The sequence below is a fragment of the Heliangelus exortis genome, chromosome 18 (assembly GCF_036169615.1).
Source record: "Heliangelus exortis chromosome 18, bHelExo1.hap1, whole genome shotgun sequence".
Lineage (NCBI taxonomy): Eukaryota > Metazoa > Chordata > Aves > Apodiformes > Trochilidae > Heliangelus > Heliangelus exortis.
In genome coordinates this window covers 8,132,703-8,151,080 of record NC_092439.1, presented here as the reverse complement: position 1 = coordinate 8,151,080, position 18,378 = coordinate 8,132,703, and the positions used below count along the sequence as shown (strand labels likewise).

The 18,378-nt window shown below is 45.5% G+C and overlaps 1 protein-coding gene across 11 annotated transcripts in view; it reads left to right on the top strand.

Annotated features, from left to right (window-relative positions):
• MICAL2 (microtubule associated monooxygenase, calponin and LIM domain containing 2) overlaps positions 1-18,378 on the top strand; it is a 106,947-nt gene that overhangs the window by 71,044 nt on the left and 17,525 nt on the right. For 10 of the 11 annotated variants that reach the window (XM_071762271.1, XM_071762272.1, XM_071762273.1 and 7 more), the window contains 3 exons: positions 12,182-12,374; positions 15,728-15,900; positions 17,090-17,164. In XM_071762271.1, coding sequence (XP_071618372.1) covers positions 12,182-12,374; positions 15,728-15,900; positions 17,090-17,164 — 441 coding nt within the window. The remainder of the gene's footprint in view (positions 1-12,181; positions 12,375-15,727; positions 15,901-17,089; positions 17,165-18,378) is intronic. The other variant, XM_071762280.1, reaches the window with a different exon arrangement.

Genomic DNA, 18,378 nt, shown 5'->3' with positions numbered 1-18,378 from the left:
CTTCATTTTTTTCTTTTGCTTGCTCTGCAGTTCATAAGGTATAATCTCTCTTTTGTATCTCAAGAAAAAAGCAAATCCCAGAAAGAATACTTCTAATAGTTTAATGGAAAGATTGTCTGATACATTTTTTAAAAGTTAATTCAAACTGAGCTTCACTAGGATTTTTAAATGACAGAAATGAATTTTTTTGAAAGTGTTGCTAAAGACAACATTGCTAAAGAACAACAAATGTTATTCCCAATTAAATATTCCATCTTCCCTGCCAAAGAAAAAGCCACCATGCACAGTAGAAAGTTTGCTCTCCAAGGGACTGATGATTTGCATGATGAAAACATAGGGCAGCAAGTTCTATTTAAGACAATACTTGGCACTTCCTTAGTTTCAATGGACAAAGCAATTCGGGTAAAACTAAATTTATTCTTTGGACAATTTACAGTTCTGGAGCCAGCTCATTTCTGCCATCTTACTTGATCATTTTAGGCATAGGCAGTGGCATGGAAACATTAGAAGAGGTTTTTCTGTCTGCAGAAGGTGAGCAGGATCACGTTAGTTCCCTCACTCTCAGTCAAAACCATTATGCAGTAAAACTAAATATTCATTGTTTAGCTTCCAGTAATGCTGTTAAATCTTGAATCTGCTAATCTTTCATTCTCAAAGAAAGGCATTGTTACCTGCTTAGATGTCTGTAACTGAAAAACATCACAATTCTGTAAAGGTAACCTTCCTTTATTATAATTATGCTAATGCTTTGTAATGAAAAAGATCATGCAGTTTTTAAACACACTTGATTTGAAAGAAAGAGCACAGACAAAACTTCTTAAAATTGCTCAAATTCAAATGTTAGCCTTTCATTAACTCTACCAAGAAGGGTAATTTCTGCTTCTCTATTTCTTCTAGATTGCTACAGCCCTAAAATGCCAGTGAAAGTTGCTTCTGTAGGTATTCCAACCTCAAGGAAGGGCTATGGTTTGCTTTCCCCAGCAACATTATGGCAATTAGGTACAATAATTGGTTTTAATTCACTTTGGGCTTACTCATTACTCACATTCCAATCAAAACAATGAGCCCTGAAATACACTGAATTATGCATTAATATTTATGGTTTTGAAGTCATGACATGTTTGCAGATGACTTCATTTTTTTCATGAAAAATCATTTCGCTGAAGATCAGAAGGCATTATGTATTAATGCTTGATCCAGATATACATATTAGTCATGTAAATATTTCTCTAAGTTTCTTTCCTTTTTTCATGAACTGCTAAGTTAGAAAGGAGGGAGACTTTGATCTAATCAAGTGATGGGCTCCAAACTTATTTGAAATGGATGGAATTTCTCATATGTTTATTTGAAATGTGAAATAACAAGTTTGCATGTACCTATAGTCTTGAATTTGCTCTTTCAGCATTTCTTCTGCAGGTATTCATTCATGCCTGTGTTTCAAGATTTTTAGTGCTTTGAGTCTGTGTGCAAAAAATGTTATTTTGACAGACATGTAGCACTCTAGAGACTGGAACTGTTGCCACCACACTCTGAACTGAATGCCATTCCTACGTGCATTAATATACCAGACTAACACAGATTGCTCTGATAAAATATATATTTACTCCAAAATCATAGAAATATTGTGTTTTCATGGCAGGTTCTGTTTGAGAAGCAATTTTCCATGAAGATATGCGTTCAGTATACGTAGTAGGTTTCAGTGAGTGGCTTTTTCCTTTATCTCTATTAATTTTTGCTTAGTTGATATAAGAGTGTTAATGTGCGCTATTCAGTATACATTCAAAAGCCATGAGCTTTGGCCTCTCTCTTGCTTTGCCAACTTAAGATTCCCAGGTTATATTTTGTGCCTGAATTCAGGAGTGTCTGTTTATCAAGTAAGATACTTTGAAAAAGTGTTCTGCTGTAGAGCTTGTATAGGTCCTTATGTGGGCCCACAGGGGAATGGAAGAAGATGGCCCCCTGGTGTGGGAACAGGAGGGGGCTGTGAAGGAGCCCGTTGGGCCACAGGTGGAGAAGGGGCAGCAGAAAAGCATTTGGTTGTGTTGGTTGGATGCCAGGCAGATGATCTGGCCCCACTGCCACAGCGAGCAATATGCCACCCCATGGAAATGTCAGAGCCAGCTGCCTTTATTCTTTGCCATTTGTTAGCCACCAGAACATGGAAATTACCTCCATAGATGTATGAAAGAGGCATGAGGAAAAAGGAGGATAAATGTGGTAGGAACTGAAATCTGAAATGTCAGACAACACATTTGTTACAGGAAAAGGACAGTATGTATCCCTTTTCAAAGACAAAAATCTGCTTGGAGGTTTCTTAGGTCTGATGAAAAGTCAATGTTTGCACGGGAGATGAGTTTGGGAGTGCTGCTATGAGCTCTATAGCTTCCCAAAGCAGATTGGTGAAATATCCTAATGGAATGTCTCCAGTTTCACAGTCTAACACAGGCGATCCTCCCATGCAGCCCCAAATGTTTTGCAGTTCAGGCTACAGGGCATAGCCGAGGCTGTAAAGGGCTTGAGCTCGGGTTTCACTCCAGTGTGGTAACCAATGTATTGCAGCAAGACCAAGGTCTGACCAAGCTGGAAGTGTCATAGTTCTCCCATCCCCTCTCACAGTCCCATGTGGTCTGTGCTTCTCTGGCAAGCACTTTCTGCTATGTCTCATCACTGAGTTCTCTGGGTTCATTTCAGCTGTGCTTCCCTTCACAGCCCTGGTATGAAGATACCTTCCTTCTGCCCCTGCAGCTTTCTTAAAACTCTGCTTATTATAAGCAGGTCTCATCTTTTTTGTTTGTTTGTTTGTTCGTTACACAGTAAGAAGTCACAGGGGCAGTCAAGTGTCATGGGAGTGCTACAAACCACTTTGTGGCCTGCTGACTGACTATCTTAATGTCAATTTCTGCTGCCAACTGGTGTTTGCTTTCACCATCAGAGCTGCCTGCATTTATGAGTAACTCCACTTTAAAATTGTTTGCCCCTGTCACTGCCTTAGTCAGCAGCTCCATACAAGGCCAGGCTGAGTCCACTCATCCTGCGAATGAATTATGGGGTGAGACAGTTTAATGGCAAGCTAAGAGTCTCTGCACTGCCAGCCAGAAAAGCAGGACACAAGTTGGGCTGGGTGGGCACTGTGTTGTATTGGGCCAGCTGCACAGCAGACAAGGTGAGAGGTGTGCCTGGGCACCTACCTTCTGCTGATAAGGGCAGTGCCTGGGATTTCAGTGGTGCTTTTCACCTGGAGACTTGAAAGTCCTTTGCCAGTGTGGGTAAGTACTGCTCCTGCTTCACAGCCCTCAGGGAGTCACAAAAACATCATGTGTCAGAGGTGGCAAAATACACATTCCAAATGCAGATTGCAACAAGTATTTCCAGTAGGTTTCCTTCTTCCTTCTCCCCCACCCCTGAACAAGGCTTGCACACAGAAATGTAATATGGGCAGAGCTGTATGATACTGGTCATTTCTTGTCCTCTTTTCCTGAATCAGGGGATGCCTGCTGAGCTACCAGGCCTTAGGACAGGGCAGTTGGGGCAGGGTCCCCTTTCACTGCCAACAGCAGCTATGAATAATTTCTTACCCCCTCTGAGGACCCAGATGATCCGTCTCTACCAAGAGAGCCACCAGACCTTGAGTTCAGGGTGGGGAGACCCCCAAAGGAGGGTGGCAGATCAGGGGCTCTGCATCCCAGCAGAAATTGCCTCACCACCACAATGGTGGGTATATTGTAGACCAAAACAGGAAGGCTGATAGGATTTTAAAATTTGTTGGTTGGCTCTGCTTCTGTTTTTCAGCTGTTTGGTGAGGCTTACTTCTTTCTGCTTCTGCAGGGCTCCCACTTCACCAGACTTGCCTTACTCAACAAATGATCTGTGAACTCTTGCCGTATCTTGCTTAAAACTGAATTGCTCTCTCATGACTTAAAACCAGGTGCAAAGGAGAAGGGAAGTTAAACATGAACACTTCTGGCTGCTTATGGCATGGTGGCATTGACTTGATGGGGAGGCTGCTGCAGCTGGCTTGGTTGGAGATTTTTCAGTGAAGCATCTTTGACCATTTTTGTCCAAGATGGGCAGAGGCACACACAGAGCAGCCGCTCCCAAGCAAAGCTGATAAAACACAGCTGCCCTGAGCCAGCTGGTGTCCGAGGCCCTACGCTCCTGATGGGGAGGGGGACGCTGCTTGGCAAAGTTCAGGCTTTCTGCTGTTGTGGACAGCACATGCTCTGCGCATCCCCAGTGAGGAGCGGGGGGGGAAGCCAACCTGGCCCAGCTGCCCCCAGTGGGGGCTTGGCTCTGTCCAAATTTGGCTGGTTCTTGAGCTTGTCATCTCCTTGTCAGGTCACAGTAATGTGATTTGCCTGACACTAGGTTGGCAGATGACTCGGGAGCAGCAGCCCATACAGAGAGTCAGGCTGCCTTGTCAAATGGGACTTGCCAGTATGAATAACATCTCCAGCTTATGTCTGTTTGTTGGCCCTGGCTTTATCAGTGGGGGCACTCAGATGCTGGAGTGATCAACGCCTTATAAATGGTAATCATAGAAGGTGCCGAGAGCCATCTGCAAAGCCCTGTGTGGGTGGATGCTAAGCCCCTTTGGAAAGAGCCTGTCCTTTGCCACATGTGGGTGGCATGCTGCTCCCGGGAAGGTTTCTGAAGGGGACCCATGTCAGGAACCATCACAGCACTGTGGTGTTTTCATCACCTAAGCAAAATGTATTGCAATCATGCCTTTCCCTCATTAAATCAGGCTGACGTGTTGGCAAAGCCTCTGGATCCAGAAGGAGGGATATGATGATGCATTTACCTGTTTTGCAGTAGCAGAGGGAGCTTGCCTGCTGGCAGGCTACATTTAGCAGTTTGTTTGTCATGGAGAGGCAGTGAACAGCTCTGAGATTTGAGGGTTTTGGCAGAGCAGTCTAATAGAGCTGGAGTGGCATGGTGGTGAAGAGACCATGAGACAGTGTCAGTCCTGGGTTTGGGTGTGTGAAGCTCAGTGCCCTATGCAGATCCTCACTGGGTCCCTGCACGGACTGGCAGGGATGCTCTGCAAGGCAGGGAGGGGTTTGCCTGTGCAGCCATGCACATGTCCCCACTGAGGAGCTGGGTCTCTGCACTGCACCCATGGTCTCACTGCCATGCTCCTTCCTTGGCCATTCCCATCGGGCACAGAACCTTTGCAGGAGAGAGGTGCTGCTTGAAGGCATTTATAGATTCTGAAATGCACCCAGACCACTGAGGACGCTGACATAAAAGTTAATTTAAAAAAAAAAAAAGGTGAAAATGCTTGTTAGGTTGTGCTGCATCATCACTCGGTGTTACTCTCTAAGCATGTGAATTTTACAAGCCTGTCATTGTGAGAATGACAGTTGTAGTGATCTTTCATTGAGCAGAATCACACTGCGTTTCTGTGCTTTTTGCTAGCATGCAGCTGCCTTGAGCCTGTTTGCTCTCTGCAGGGCTCAGCTAGGAAGAGTGTCTCCAGGGAAATGAAGGGAAAGGCCTCTTCAGAACTCCTGCAGGAGGGCTGCTGCTGGACTTGTATATCCAGGGATCTCAAAAAAAACATCATTATAGTCCTAATTAGAGGCTGCTGCTTTGTGGAGCCATAAGCAGACTACAAATTGTTTCTCAGATTTGATTATCAGTTCAAAGGAGGCCCCTGCCAAGGTGCCAGCCCTGCCCAGCTCCTGATCAGCAGCAGAGATGAGGTGGGAGCACCTTTGTGCAGCCTGTCCTCCCCAAACATGGGGTAAGGATTTTGAAGGGTTAGGACTCTGGGTGCAGACTGGCAATCCACTACAGGAGCTGGTCATGTCATCCCAACATTTTGCATCTCTTTGTTGCCTTCTTTGCTCCTTAGTACAAACTTCCCTGCATAGTCAAGTCTGCTCAGCCATGGTCTCTGCTGGATCTGCTGTCTGAATTCCTGCAGGCCCACTAACTTGCCACTAACTGGCTGAAGATGGCCTTGCTATCCAAATATTCTTGCTAATTTAACTTCAGTGAGTAAATGGTCATAGTGTTTGGATTATTGTTGGTGTGGGGAAAAACTAAGGATTTGTACTCCTTAACCATATACTTTCAATTACTGGAAACCCTCCCAGCATTGCAGAGGTCTTGTAACACCTTTATCCCTCACTGGCTACATCTCATTTGAGACACTTAAGGCACAAAAATTGCTGTTTCTCAAATGCAAGGATGAGCTGGCACTCTTTGTGAGTGGAAGAATATTGAATTGAGAAAACTTGGCATGGCACTTAAGTTCATTTTACTAGAAAGATTTGTATCTGCCTGTGGGGTCTGCAAGGGCTTGGAGCAAGTTTTGAACAGCCTTAACCTTTGGGTGAGTACTGATCCAGAGGCAAATCCTAGAGATGAAACTTTTGGGATACTTCTTAGTCACCATGTGGTTTAACTACATTCTTTCCCTTTAAGGAAAACAGTTGTTGCTCTATGTGCGAGGAGGATGAGGTGGGTTTTGAAATACAAAAGAGAAATTGTTTATCCAAATTCTTTGTCATGTTTGAGTGGGAGTGACACATGAAAACAGGATTGTTCTGCTGAAATCACTTACTGTCTTCCTGCTGGTTAAATAACTGAAGGCAACCAAGCTCTACAGCTTGCATTAAAAAAAAAAAAAAAAAACAACAAAAAACAAGCAACCCCCAAAGACCCCAAAGCCAGGTTATTTGCTCTCTGTGCAAGTCAATCAAGGGCTCTGATCAGGAATGCTCAGACTGAGGAGAAATACTTGCTTTGAAAATATGGATGGTAGGGCTGGTGCGTGGAAATGCTGCTGCCCCAGGACACCAAGCCACTGCTGTCAGCTGTCCCTGCCCTGGGGTTATTCTCTGAACAGAACTTCAACTGTTGATGTGAATGCAGCAGTATTTTGGGCATTGCTTCACAGTGTAAGATTTTAATTTTTTTCTAGCTGTAACTGTATGTAAGGGACAACCTCCTGAAACCTTGAGTTACCCTTTGTGCTAGCAACTGTGACAAATCTAAGAAAGGAGGATGAGTACTGCTGTTGTGAAGATGGGCAGCAGAGGAGAGAAAGGTAAAACAGAAGTTTTTCCAAAGTCATTAAATTTTGGGTTTCTGGATCCTTTGGAAAATTTCTCTGAAGTAACTTGTTTATTTTGTTCAGGAAAGTATATTACTGAGGAGCTGAACCCAAACCACCTGCAAAGAACATAAGATTTTTCTTGAAGTGAGGGGAAAAAACCAGCCAAACTAACTCTTTTGTCCTACTGGGCTGCAGTCTGGTACTAAAGCGAATAAACTCCCTTTGTCAGGGCAGGCAGGGCCTTTCCCAGAGCCCTCTGCCCGCACACACCGGGCCGTGCGGTGGCTGCAGGCCCTGCACAGAGCGTGTCTGCCCAGCCAGGCTCCATCTGGGACCGGCAGTTCTGTCACGTGATTGAGGAGGAGGGAGTGTGGGGCTGGTTCTGTGGTGCTGCTGAGGACTTCTCACTGCTTCACCAAGCTGAGTCCCTTCGAGGCCTCACCTCAGGCCAGGGCCCGACTCTGGCCTGAGAACTCGCTTACTTCAGAGAAATTTTCCAAAGGATCCAGAAACCCAAACTGCCAGCCTGTAGCTGGGTGAGGGCTGTTAAGGTTTGGAGCTGGAAGAAGAGGGAAAGGAGCACCCAGGAGCCTGCTGGGACATGACCCTGAGAAGGGCCACTGAGGTAAACAGGAGGTAGGGGATAAATTAAGCAAGGCACAATATGCTTGGTGAGGGAGAGAGGAAAACCTGGAAACTAATGAAGAAGGCAATGGTGTGTCCAGAACAAGGTTCTGGAGTAGTGTGTTGGATGAGAAAGAAACATTGCCAGAATTTTCCTCCAACATATGGAGGAGGTTAACAACAATTGAAAGAATGGAAAACTTACTCTCTTGATCTCATCTGACCTTCAGACAGCAAATTACAGTTGTGTAAGTGTTGTTTGTAAAACAGACAGCATAAAGAGCAAGTGCCTCAGGCTGCAGAGGGCATGCTTGCTCCTTACTGAGCAGAACAAGGAGGGCTGCCCTGCCTGTCCTTCGGACATGTGCAGGAAAGCACTGAGGGATGTGAAGCACTTGGCAATTAGTACATTAGCTCCCTGGCTTACTCATACCAGCTAGCTTAGGGAACCTCAGCACTGAAAGAACACAAGTAGTTGTTAGGATGTTTCTGCTTCCACTGGTCAGCAGCACTCTGTGAGATAGCTGTGGAGTGTGCTGCCTGTCCCTGCAGTTGTACTTGTGTGACGGATCTGGCTGGGTGGCTGCAGCTTAAGATTAACACCTCCCCACTGCACGGATGATCAACTGCCCCCCCTCTCCCTCCCTGAGTAAATCATTTAAACATTTTGGCAAAGGATTAGTAGGGACTCCAAACTGTGACTACGGAGTAGAGGCCTCACTTCTGGAGGTCTTTAGCATGTTGAGATATAGATAGTAGGAAACCTCAAGTGAGTGTCACAGAAGTTAAGAAAGATCTTACGTCAATGCTATTTTGAGTGACTGTTTCCTGACAACTGGGTTCTCCTCTGATAACAGAGGTCAGTGGTATGGCACCAGTTTGCATCAGCAGGAAACAAGGCTGTGCCCTTTTCTGTCCCGCAGGCCGGATGCCTCTCTAGCTTTTACATTGTGTGTGTTTATCTTAGAAAGTTCTATTCCTCTGACTCAGTCTCTGAGTTTCTAATAGAAAATGTCCTGTCCTGGAGAGGAAACCTGATGCGGAGCGTGAGCGCCAGCTGGCCACAGAGGCTGCCTGGGTAATCCTAGAGGAGTGGCTTTGTCTGCCCACGTGCCCCTTTGCCTTTGGGAATGGCAATAAGGCCATTTTTGCCCTCTGTACAGAAGTACAGGCTTATGAAAGGACTTAAGCAGCAGCAAAATCAGATATCTCAGGGCTTATGTAGGAATTGCAGCCTTGGGTTTAGGAGCTGAATGTCTACCTCAATCCTTTGAGATCTTGAGTTTGCCCAGAGAGCAAGGGGAGCAGAGGGTGGGGGGGTCTGCTGCATGTCTGCTGCATGTGTACCAGAACCACAATTAATTGCAGTGGTCACCAGAGGTGTCAGCCTGCTTAACTCTTGACATACTGCCTCACAGGAATCAGGACACTGAGGCTTAGAACCTAGTTTTCACACTGGAGGTAAATTTCCAAACAAACAGTGTCCTCCTGCTCAGCATTGCTGTGCCAATGTCTTGCTGAGGATCTGACTACCAGTGCTGCAAGGAAGGGTGCCCTCTAGGGTGCAGAGAGAGTTGTGAGATTTCCAGCTGGAATGGAGAGGTCTAAGGACTGCTTATTATTTAGCCTTGCATCTGTTCAGAACCATAAATGTATGCCTCACCTTTGTGTAAATACTCAGCCTTTGCGCTGCTTCAGGAGAAATTCAGACAGCTTTGTTCTTTGTCCAAAATAAGAGATTTAAAGAAGTGACAGCTTTCTTTTTTAATTCCTTGTTTATATCAGATGATTTTTGGTGTTCCATTAAAATGATGGCCAGTGGTGGGGTCTTGCAGCTGATAGCCGGTTGGATTTGTTTGCATTGCTGTGGAGAGTCAGGTAATAATTGCCAGGCAGACTCCAGACCTGCAGAGCCTCCACGATTCTGTTTGACTTGGCCATGTTCTTTCTCTGTGGTGTTTACATGATTCCAGCAGCAGCTTGTCCCTGCTCTCTGTATTTGGTCTTGCACGGCTCTTGTTCTCATGGATCAAAATCTGTCTCCTGTGGGAGACTGAAGCACTCCTGGATTTTAGTCTGATGCTGTGGCAAGGGCTGGGTCCCAGCAGTGCTGCCAGGGCTGTGTTTTAGGAGAGACCCATCAAACTGTGTGACATCATCAGAGCAGACCCTTGGGTGTCTAGGACATCTTTGGCTTTTGTTCAAGGTGCAGCCCTGTGATGAGAGGTGGTGTTCCTCACTTTAAACTTTTCAGGTGTCCTGCAGAACTTGTAACCTGATGTTTGAGTTATTGCATGCACATGGGTGTCCCACACACTGAAACACCAAGGAAGTCCAATCTCTTTCTGCTTTTATGGTATTGTGTGCAATATAGTTTATTTCCCACAATACAAATATTGATTACAAACCTTAATAAGGTTTGCTTCCTAATAGTAGAGTGGTTTGAGTTTTAAGGGACCCTTAAGGGACCTAGTCCAAGCCCCTCACCACTGTTAGGGACACCTTTCACTAGACCAGAGTGGATGGTAATGCTGATCTTAAGCCTCAGTATCACCATGCAAACTTTCTCAGAAAGGACTTGGCTGTCTAATAGATTGCTGAGAGGGTAAACTTCTAGGTGCAGAATTCAAAGAGAGATACTATGATACAAAGAAAATCGTTTTTAAAAGCCCCAACAAAACAGATAGGTGTTCATCATCATCTGGTGGCCTGGATGACATCCTGAGGTCCTTCACCAGCTCCGACTATTGCATCTATAGTGATTTAAAAACTGGATTTTATAACAGGCTATAGCAGAGGGACTTGTTGACTTTAAATCTGTTCACATTCAGGAACCACACTGGGGATCATTTTAGGTAGTCTGTCTGTGGGTTTTGATGCTCTCCAGCTGTGTGTCTGTTAGTCATAAACATGTTTGCTCCTCTTTCCTTTTAGCATGATGGGAAAAGCATTAATGCTTAGGGTGGGGAGGGAACACGTATGGAGCGTGCAAAGCTGACTCTTCAGCAGCCACTGGGGCAGTGCCTATTGCCAGCACCAGTAGGAAGTTTAGAAAATTAGCTATAAGCTTTGGGTTTGCTTGCTCTGAATTTCATATAAAACAGCATCTTTTCAGGAGAAAGTTGTGTTGAAGAACTTAGGTTGCACAAATTGGCTTACAGTACTGCTTTCCACTTTGCTTTGGGATAATTTAAATGGCACACTGAAGTCCAGCCCAGCCCTGTGGCAGAGGGGGCTGTTCTCAGCAAGATTTTATGCCCAGTGAAAGGAAGGGAAGCAGTGACTAGCTTGACCTGTGGACTCCCACTTTGCCACCCAAATGCTGCTGGATTTGCTGTGCACTGACCACACGTGACTTTGGGGTGGGTGACCCGGTTGGGTTCATAATCCTTCTGATGGCTCTGGTGTTTCCTTGTAGCACTCTTTCTCCTGGTGTGGTTTTCTGCCTTCAGCCCATGCAAGTTCTTGGTATTCGAGTTAAAAAACATTGCAAGGTGGAGGACAGAGGTGAGTGCACTCACTGCAATAAATGGAGGAGCTGCAGGTTAAAGAGGAGTTTAGTTGGTATTCACTAGATAATTTGCTCTGATAGATTAGAAAATAAGCCATATCCCACTTCTGTTTTTTTTCCATTTGTACAGGGGCAAATTAGAAGCAACATTTTCGAATTAAATGTGGCAAAAGCACCACACATGGGAAGTGCACCAAGTAAAGCCACTCTCCCAGAGCTTGCCATTTTTCTCTTTCTGCAATGAGCCCTGGAAGAACTTACACTGCTGATATTTGCTTATACAGGAGACTGGATAAATGAGGTTGCACAGAAATTAAGGATTTCACAGGGAGAGGTGATCTCCCTCCATCTGCATCACCTGGGATAAGCAAGGGAAACTTGGCTTTATTCTTTATTCTTCTTAACTAAAATCAAAGTTTAGGGATTGTGCTGCTTAGCTGCTGTGATGCTTCTACTTTTTCCACATCTGTGTCTGTATTTGCTGTCCACACTCAAAAACAACTTTTTGAAAAACTTGGGTTTATTTTACTCATTCCTGTTGTCCTATATTGACCTAGGATTTCAATAAAAGGCTGAAGTTTAAGCTGCCCGAGTGAGGTTCATCCGTCTGCCTCCTGCCACATGCACACAGAAATTGAGGATCTGAAAAGAGACCATAAATCCCTGTTTGTGTGGCTGGCACATGTCTGTTACTTCTACCAGGCTCCCATCCTGACAGCTGTCCCACCAAGCAGACCTGCAGCTGCAAAAGCTGACACTGCCCTTGGAGCTTCCTTCTTGTTGCATCCAACCTGATGATCCCTGGCAGGGCTGCAGTGGGTGAAGGGATGCTCTCACCATACTGGGGGTGTGCAGCTCACCTGCACCCACAGGAACAGCATGGAGCCCTGTGCTGAAACTGCCAGCAGTGGCCAAGGACCACCTGAACACGGGGGTGAAGCGCTCTCTAACACCTCTCTATCACCTTTGTGCTTTTGCAGACTGCTGCCTGCCTGTGGCTGACGAGCCCACCTCCCCAAAGAAGGCAAAGAGCATCCCTGACCACTGTGACCTGGAGAGCTGGTTTTCACCCCCTTCCCCTGAGTGGGCCATCGTGAGGGTCATCCCTGAGGAGGAGATGACTGAGCACAACCTTCTTGCTATCCGAGTCATGGTCACCAGTGATGCAAGCAGGTATGTACAAATACAAGTAAGCCTATAAAAAGTCCATAACAGAAGCTACGTTTTCTCTGTAACAAATATATATGACTGTACATACAACTTGAAGGTACAGGGGGGGAAGAAAAACCACTTGGAATAACAATTGTTCTTTACTGCAGTAATAAATCCCCCAGGCATATGACTCACTTTTCAGGAAATCTTCAAACATTTGCATCCCACACAGAGGCCTGAATCAGAGAGAAAAAATTTGCCCTGATCAGCCTGGGTTCAGCTGTTTGTGTACCAAAAAACATTGGTTCAGGGATTAGAGCAGTGGGTGTGTTATAGTAAAAGGTGCATACTGTGACACAGTTGCCTCCCACCTGGGGCATCATCACACAGCTCTGTACCCTGGGCTTTTCTCAAGAGTGTTTGGGGGCCTGCCTACCCTTAAGAAATCTGAAACTTGATCCTTGGGGAACTGTCAAAGGAAGTCTATTTCTACATATTAAGTAGAATATATTAGCTTTCTGGGCAGGTTTCTTTGGGAGTTCATTCCTTCTAAAGATTAGATAAGTAACTACTGAGTAAAGCAGTTTTCCTTACTGAGAGCTAAAAATAAGAGGGGGAGGAAAACAAGCAAGCCTAAAGCCAACTGTTGCAAGCTCTGTAAGGAAGCTCGTGCAAATTCCATGTCCCTTGAACATCTATTCAGAGTGTTGTGTGTAGCTTGTGGAGCAACACCTTTAGAAATGCTACTTTCTGCAGTTCCCTGCAGTTGTTTAAAAGGGTGTTGGGGCTCTGCCACAGGAGTCTGGGTGTTCCTCCAGGGAAGGATGAACCTCTCCAGGGTTCCTCTCCTGTGGGGTGACGGAGAGCTTGGGCCAGGGTTTCCTACCTGACAGACCCCCTGGGGAGTGTGTGCTTGTATCCCTCTCTAATACCCTCTGGCTCCTGGTGCCCCCATAGCAGGCAGGCAGCAATGAGAATTGGCTAATCCCTCTGATCTGAGGGATCAGCTCCCTTCCCTGCAGCAGCCACATGGCTGGATGGCCAGGACCTTTGTCTCCCACCAGCGGGATGTGGTGCAAGGGGTGATGCTGCTTTTGTCATCAGTGTGGCTGGTGCCAGTGGCCCCGAGGTCGGACCCCTACTCCAGCAGGCCAGCCCCTATCTCAAAAAGGGGATCAAGAGACAAATGGCACTGATGAGCTGGCTGTGGGGCACTCAGTGGGATGGGGAGAATAACCAGCCTGGTGACACAGTTTTGGAGTTCAGGCTTTAGGTACTTGTGAATAACAGCCACCTATCAAGCAGAGATCAGAGGAGAAGTCTCATACTGTAACACTTACCTCCTCGCCAGCCAAGGAAAATAAACATGTTGCTCTTTATATCAATCAATGCTAATGGCAGGTCTTTCTCTTTTTCTTCTGTATGGCGTTCTGCCCTATCTCAGTGTGGTATCTCACCATCTACACAGTATATCAACTATCAAAGACAATATATTTATATTTTTAAATATGTATATTTCACACAGCTGGAGAGACACCTAAAAAAGCATGTGTTAGTGGTGAAATGTAAGATCACTCTGGTTCAGCCTGCTGAGAGAGCAGCATACCTGGAGTTGTGCTCCCATCCTTGCTGCCTCACTGGCCCTGGTTCCCCAGCACTTGAGGTGTGGTCTGGGTGAAATGAGGATGCAGGGCTGGTGGACACTACCCATATGGCATTTAGGCTGGTTTTATACTGTCTGCAGCCATTCCTTTAGCTCTTCTTCCTCTGCCTTCAGGGCTGTGCCTGGTGCTGCTATAATAAATCTTGACTTTCTACAAGGCAGTTCTATATAAAAACAAAACAGCTTTCTTCTGCCATACCAACAGGAATACCTATGGTGTAAGCCTCTCTTTTTTTAAAGTAGAGCTATTAATAATCACAATATATCTATGAATTAAGTTAGCAGTATTATTTGCATTAAAAATAAGCTGAGTAGGATGGAGGCAAGCTTGGTTAGGGCTGTTGGAATGTGGTCACATCAGAAGGCCTCAAAATGCCTGTTACCTACAATCTGGCCTTCTGAGATGAAAGAAATCCCATGGTTATTGAAAAAAGGACTAATAATCACCTCAAATGGTCATTCTCCTGCCTACAGGCAAGGTCAGGATGTCTGTGTTATTCACGTGTGCTTGTGTGGTGTATTTTTAATTACATTTAAGGAAGGGGATGCCAAAATCTGCTGCTGTCATCAGCTCAGGTGCCTCGTTGCACTCACTGTCACATGCATTGTCACAGTGGCTCTCAGAAACAAAGAGAGTTTATTACCTGAATTCCTATAAAAGCCTTTTGCATTTTTGAAGGTTGCTTAGATAGCTTCATTTAGTCCTCTAGACTCCAGACGAATGCTTGCAGTTTTCTCCAACTTCTTGCCTAGGCCCTGTTTACTGAGTCCTCACCCCTCTCCTCCAGGGTTCTTGAATCCTCTTGAATTGCAGCACCCAGAACTGGGGTCAGGACCAAGGCCAGCCTCTTGCTATGGTCCAAAACCCTTCCTGTAGCTCTGTGAGGTACCCAGTGCCTGGTAAGAAGTGATGCTGTTGTAATAACAGGACAATTTGGGTTCTCCCAAATTGCTGAAGACAGTTCCTCACTCTCCTTGGCCTTCTCTGCTGCTGGCAGCACCTGCACAGAAGCATCCTTCTTGGAGGAGGGTCCTGCACTTTCCTTGCTTCCTGCAAGGTGATGGGTCCTCAGCAGCTGCTGCTGCCAGGAGAATGGAGCTGATTCCAGTGTGGTGAGGTTCAGCAATAACTGTGTGAATTCATGAGTGAAACCCACCTTGCAGTAGGAGCAGACTGCCCTGATGGATTAGGGCTGCCTTGGATTTTTCCTCCTGCAAGGAGGACATGCCTCTTGTTTCCAAAACTCTGGAAAAAAGGTGAAAAGCCTGGTGTTACCCTTCATGCCTTGCTTCTAGGCCAGTTATGGCACTGCAAATGCTGTTTTCCTTTACTCATCTTGGTACAGCCTTGCAGGTAGAAGGGCTTGTCCCTTCTACCTAACCAAGCAGTGTGGTGCTTCACCCCAAGTCTCTCTTGTGGCAGTTTGATTCCAGGTGCTGACTATAGTGATGGTGGGTGCAAATCCAGGCAGCAGAAATCTTACAGGAGTAGGGATATCTCCGCTCTGTTTACAGAGTCCTGTAGTAAGGACAATGAAAAAAGCAGAATGAGGATGTCAGCTCTGGCTGCAAAAGGTCTTTTTCTCTGGAGACTGCATTACTGTCAGGGCTGATACCAGTGCTTTTTGTCCTAAATGGGAGCAAATACCTCCATACCATGTGTCTTCTGACATGTCCCATTTTCTTTCCATCTTGCCTTTTTTCCCCATAGCTCTGAAGTGGAGTCTGATTTTAATGGTGACTCATCAGACTCTGAGGTGAGTGAAGATCAGACCTTGCTGCTGGAGCCCCCAGCCTGCCCGAAGCCCATCCAGAGGCAGGCATCACTTTCCAGCAGCCCTGTGGTGCTGGAGGAAAGCCCCAAAACATCCAAAGTTGCTGATGGTAAGCAGTCTCCCAACCCAAGGATGCTCCAGCAGCCCCTCCTGAGGGCTGAAGCTGGGTTTGGGTGGAGTGTCAGTTGTGTTTGGTTTTATCATTCTTGTCTGTGTGGAAAAAGCTATGTTGAAACCAGTTTTTATTTCAGAACTCATCCATGCCTGGACAGGGGGGGAGTTTGCAAAATTCCTCAGAAATGGGTAGAATTCCTGGATTTTAGTACAGTGTTTTAACTTAACTGTATATTTAAAATATTGGGGTGCATTAAGAACAGTGCTATTCTGGACATTTCAAGTAGATTTTTTTACATGAGAGGTACTAAAATACTGAGATTCTTTGATTTGTCTTCACTTAAACTCTTCCTTGCTCTGGATTTTGGGTAACTCTGAAGGGGAACTATTAATTAACTTGTTCTTCCTTCATACAAGATCTCTTTCTCCAGTCTGTGCTCTGGTGACAGAAGAGCTGAGAAACTGTTTTGCTGGAAAAAAAGGCCACTAGCATTAATTCCTCCCTGTCCCCCCCCACCACCATATCCATACGTGCATTTTTAACCCAAGCATGAAAAAAAGGGGGGTTCATACAGTGCTCTAAGTTGAGTCTTGAATAACAAAGCCTTTGTTTGGGGCAAAAAGAAGGACAGCAGCAAACCCCAAAATGTGCCCAGCAGCCTATGAGCTGTATGCAATCACTGAAGGATTTTATCCTTTTCTCTCCCCAGTATCCTGCTCTCCCCAACCTTGGCTGCTCATGTAACCCTTGTCCCTGCTGTCACCCTCCTCCCCACCATGCCTGCTGTGTTATCTGGATCCTCATGAGCAGCCTGTCTCTCAGCTCCACATGCTCTCCCAGCCGCATTATAGCACCCTGATGAGTTTTCTTCCCTTAAGTCAGGTCCCCCACTCCTCTCTCTTTCTGTCAGCCTTTCTGCTCCTGACGGCCTCACTGAGCCAGGAGCCTGTGGTTGTTTGGGGACAAGTGAGAACATTTTCATGAGCTCTTTCCCCTCCGCCCCAGCACTGCTGGCTGCGCGCTGCCCCCTCCCGGCCGCCGCCAGAGAGAGAAGGGCCGGGACCTTTCGGGGGCTGCTTACAAAAATGAATCCCCACCTCTTGAGGTGGTTCCCCCCCCTTTTATTTTCGCTCTCTGCTTTTGCTGCATTAGCTGACCGTGTATTTTTTCTCTTTCTGTTCAGCACTACAGAGAGCCAACAGTTTTCAGTCCACAGCATTAAATAAGTATCAGAACTGGAGGAGAAAACTCCAAGCAAGTGAGTACAGCCTGAGCATCAATTGAACGTTCTTTTTTTTTTTTTTTTTCTCTCTTCTGTTTTCCTGTCTCTTAAGTGTCTATTTCTCCTGCGTTTTAGAAATTTTGTAGATGAGAAAATAGTTACAAAACGCACCAAATATTTCTTTATTGTTTTCTTGTGCACAAAATGTAACATTCCCTGTCTGTGTGACTGTTCCTTATGTTATTACACCCACAAGCAAGTGGTGTCCACTCTAACTCTCCATCTTGTAAAATGCACCCCTATCCCAGAGCCGCATATTCTGCCTCTAGCCCTGCCTGATTGCTTTTGAGTAGCTGCAATGCTGGATCTAACATCTTGACTGTCTCTTATTAAAAATGCTCCTGCAAGTGAGAGAATGCTCTCACCAATCTCAGCTTGAGCAAACCATTCCCTGTGAGAGACTTCCCAGGAAGACAGCCGTGGCAGATGGACAGGCAGATGGTTCCCTGGGATTCACTGTACCTCTGAGACACCCAAGACTGGTTGTGCCTGCAAAGCCTCTCTGGAGCAGCCTCTCCCAGCCAAAGGAAGGGTGTCCCATGCCCAGGACAAAGAGACCAAGCAGGGTGCCCTTAAAGTCTTGTGGCATCTGTGTCAGCCTTAGGGCTGTCTCTGAGCACTGTACAGCATTTGAGGATTGGCTTAAACATCAGGGGTTGGTTTCACCATATTTAAACTCATACCTTAATTGATTCTAGTTTTTTAAAGATAAGAGCAAACAACAAACTGAGAGAGAAAAGGAGACCAGGATTCAGTCTAATTTGGACTCATTTTCAGATTGTTTCCAGCAAAGTGCATTACTTTATAGTTTGCCTATGAATTTTCCCATCGTTTGGTTAAATTCTTTGTGTGCGTCAGAAGGGCTCTAGAGGGAGCTAAAAGCCTTTGAGAGGGAAGCGATGTGCTGCATGACTTTGTCTGAACCTCAAGCATGCTGTTAAAATGAGGTGTAAAGCACATTTGGCATATACTGGGAACAGGATAAAGATATTTTTTAATCTGTGGAGGAACACTTTAAGTCTTAGATTCTATATTTAATCCACTTAATATTTAGTTACAAAATTTCATATGATTATTGGTCACATGAAAGAAAAATCTGTTTCCTTTTCAGACTTATTTCCCAAAACACATGTTTCATAAACAGCACAAGGTACACAGCCAAGGAAAGGAAATCAGTGTCATTGTTATAT